This window comes from Sinocyclocheilus rhinocerous, unplaced genomic scaffold (assembly GCF_001515625.1).
Source record: "Sinocyclocheilus rhinocerous isolate Xijiao unplaced genomic scaffold, SAMN03320098_v1.1 scaffold54, whole genome shotgun sequence".
Lineage (NCBI taxonomy): Eukaryota > Metazoa > Chordata > Actinopteri > Cypriniformes > Cyprinidae > Sinocyclocheilus > Sinocyclocheilus rhinocerous.
Genome location: NW_015647078.1, coordinates 586,378 through 589,875, shown reverse-complemented (window position 1 = coordinate 589,875; position 3,498 = coordinate 586,378). Strand labels below are relative to the sequence as shown.

General features: G+C 44.8%; 1 protein-coding gene across 1 annotated transcript in view; it reads right to left on the bottom strand.

The window, feature by feature from the left end:
* Positions 1-299: 299 nt before the first annotated feature.
* Positions 300-3,498, bottom strand: part of LOC107708700 (glucocorticoid modulatory element-binding protein 1-like) — a 21,133-nt gene continuing 17,934 nt past the window's right edge. Inside the window, exon 9 of the mRNA XM_016513004.1 lies at positions 300-1,845. Within this exon, the coding sequence (XP_016368490.1) occupies positions 1,049-1,845 (797 nt within the window). The 3' untranslated portion in view covers positions 300-1,048. The remainder of the gene's footprint in view (positions 1,846-3,498) is intronic.

Genomic DNA, 3,498 nt, shown 5'->3' with positions numbered 1-3,498 from the left:
CATTCAAACAAGCAGCAAAATAATGTTGACTGAACTGTGTACGTGTGAACATTCTGCTAAACATCTCCATTTGCAGGGCTGTGAGTTGAGAACGACATGAGGGTGAGCAAAGCATTACAGAATTATAAATTTTGCACGAACGGAATAAATTTACTTTTGTTTGAAAAATTAACAACAGTGTATTTATAAACCCCAAAATCGAGTATTTTTGCAATTACTTTCCAAAACATAAGCTCTGAAACTGTTACAGACTTTGAAATGCACAATCCCGCGATCTACCATCATTTACAATATATAACTCACGGGGAAAGGAAGATCCGTTTTATTTTCAGTGAAGGACACACAGGATCCATTCACAAACATTCATAACACATCTTTCATTATGTGTGCTAACGGTGTGGATCTCAACTCTGATCCTGGGAACCCAAGCACTGCACTTTCACCTCCTTTATTTACACACAATTCAGACTCTAATATCACTAGCAGAGCACTGCATGAACTGAAGTGCTGCGGGTCTCCTGGTCCGGAGTTAAAAACCACTGTGCTAAAACATCACCAACATTAGTGCCATTTATACCCTGATGTCAGAAAGTACAAAGAGACCACAGACAGTGTCAATTCTCATTACGGGAGTGTCTTAAATATCACACGAACTGTGAGTCTTCACCTACAGATCGGAGATTCACACAGTGGATAATCTGGCTACAACATGACATTTTGGCACCGAAACAAAGGGAAACTGAAAAATAAGTGCCCAATCTAAACTTCCACACTCGAAAACGAAAGCAAATACTGAATGTGTTCCAACAAAACTTCACAAATTGTTGCTTCTCGCACGTAAAAAAAAAAAGGAATACTGAACTTGCTTGTACAAATACGTGACAAGTCAGGCTTGAAGAGCTGAGCTTGGCTGTGCAGGAAGAGAGTAATGAAAAAACGAGACAGCTGGAAGGGCAAACACAAACTCCACCTGGGGCGACACAATCCCCGTCCCTGTCTGATTTGGTCCGTCAGTCCCTGAGGGCGGTTTGTGTGAGCGTGTCGTGTCTCATTTGGCTTTGCCGGCGCCCTGCGTCTCTTCCTCCACCACTACAACGGGCAAATTGTGGAACTGACCATTGGCATCCAGCTGTATCTCCTCCTCCGTCTCGCCCTGCACCACCTCCTCGCCTCCTTCCACCACAGTCACTCCACCCTCAGCTTCCTCGCCCTCCAGCTGCAGCTCCATGACGCTCACGCTGTGGTCGGCGGTGGCCGGGTCTATCTCGATCAGGGTGGTGTTGTCTTGGTTCTCGTCCTCTTGCACGACACTGACGACGCTCTCCTGCATCATTACCGTACCTGCCACCACCTGACCGTCTTGGGCTACGCCGGAGGTCGTCTTCTGCGTGAACTGGACGAGCTCGACGGGGCTCACAAGCTGCCCGTGATCCGGCACGGCTGTGGCGCCCAGCAGCGTGAGCCCAGACGCCGGATGGAGCGCGATGGCTTCGGTTTTTCCGTCCGAACCCGCGGAGATTCTGGTGAAGAGCTGCGAGCCGGCCGGGAGGGCGTGTAGGGTTACCGTGTTGGAGGCTTGGTTGAGGCCGGCCACTGCAAACGACTGGCCGATGGAGGAGAGGGTGATGGGGGAGAGCACGGTGAACTGCTGGGGCTGGAGGGTAAGCGGCTGGGCGACGGATGTGCTGAGCACGGTGGTGGAGGCGGGCCGCTGGAGGCGGGGGCGTTTGGGAGTGCGTTTGGATGGAGGCGTGGAGGGGAGAACCAGACTGCTGAGGGCCTGGGATTGAGACAACCAGCTGAGCGTCTGCTGCCGCTTCTGCTCCTCCACCTGCTGTTCCAATGCTAAACATACACACAAGAGATGGCACTGTTTTCAGAGAATTGAAACAATCTATGAGACTGACCAGTTCTCACTATTAACTAACTATTAACTTTGAATTTGCATCATTAATCTCTTAATCTGCTGCTTATTAATAGTTAGTAAGGTAGTTGTTAAAGAGATAGTTCACTCAAAATTGAAAATTCTGTCATTAATTACTCACTTATGTCGTTCCAAACCCGTAAGACCTTCGTTCATCTTCGGAACACAAATTAAGATATTTTTGATGGATTCTGAGAGCTCTCCGATCCTCCCATACACAGCAAGGATATTACCACGATCAACGCACAGAAACATAGGAAGGACATACACACAAGATTACGTTCTGGGGTACTCGCCAAAATGGTGGAAGACGGAAACTCAGAGAGAAGAATTGTTGAATAAATTATGTTATTATTGTTTTCTTTGCACACAAAAAGTATTCTCGTAGCTTTGTAAAATTATGGTTGAACCAGTGATGTCACATGGAGTATTTTACCGATCTCCTTGCTACGTTTCTGTGCGTTGATTGTGGTAATATCCTTGCTGTCTATGGAGGGTCAGAGAGCTCTCAGATTCCATCAAAAATATCTTAATTTGTGTTCCGAAGATGAACGAAGGTCTTACGGGTTTGGAACGACACGAGGGTGAGTAATTAATGACAGAATTTTCATTTTTGGGTGAACTATCCCTTTAAGTTTAGGTATGGGGTTTGATTAAAGGCCCGTTCACACCATGAATGATAACTATAAAGATAACTATATTATCATCCACACCAGTGGACGATATCGTCTGTTTATTCTCAGCGCACGCTCGTCTACCTCTTTAAATTCTCGGGCTCGTGACTGCAGTATTGATTCTGATTGGCTGTCAATATTTTTATCGTTCATCAGCTGGAAAAAATCGTTCTGAATGTGATTCCAACGATATCGTTTCTCTACGCCTTTATCGTATATGGTTGTGGTGTGGACTCTGCTATTCTTTAATATTGAGAACGATTTTTACAACTATATCTTTATCGTTTTCTTTATAGTTATCGTTCCTGGTGTGAATGGCCTTTAGGGATCTAGAATATGGTCATGCAGACTAAAGGCCCTTTCTCACCAAGAACAATAACTATAAAGATAACGATAAAGATATAGTTCTAAAAATCATTCTCAATATTAAAGGCAGAGTAGGTGATTTGGTTCAAAAAACATTTTTTTCTTATGCTGGTTGAAAATCTCTTCACATCCCAATTAGTGCTGTGTTCGATATATCGATACGGCGATGTATTGTCACAGAGATTTGACAATACCAGTATCGATACAGCTGACCCTGTATCAATATTGTGGCACATGTGCAGCAGTGGACCGCGCTTAATTTGAATACACGAACACAGTTTAAAATGGAGTAGAAAAGTGCAAGGTTTCAAAAAAAATTATGAATAGAGCATAATATATAGGCTACAACGAGGTTTAATCTGGCCGCAGAGGAAAACAACCGGGGTTACCTGATATATAGAGACGCAATCCCTGAAACAGAGCTTCACACTTGCACAATACGGAAATATCTGCTAAATGTGCTACTTATCTTTGTCAACCTGGCAACAATGTGCACGCGCTCTCTCTCCACTGTGGATAAACGCGCTTGCTTTC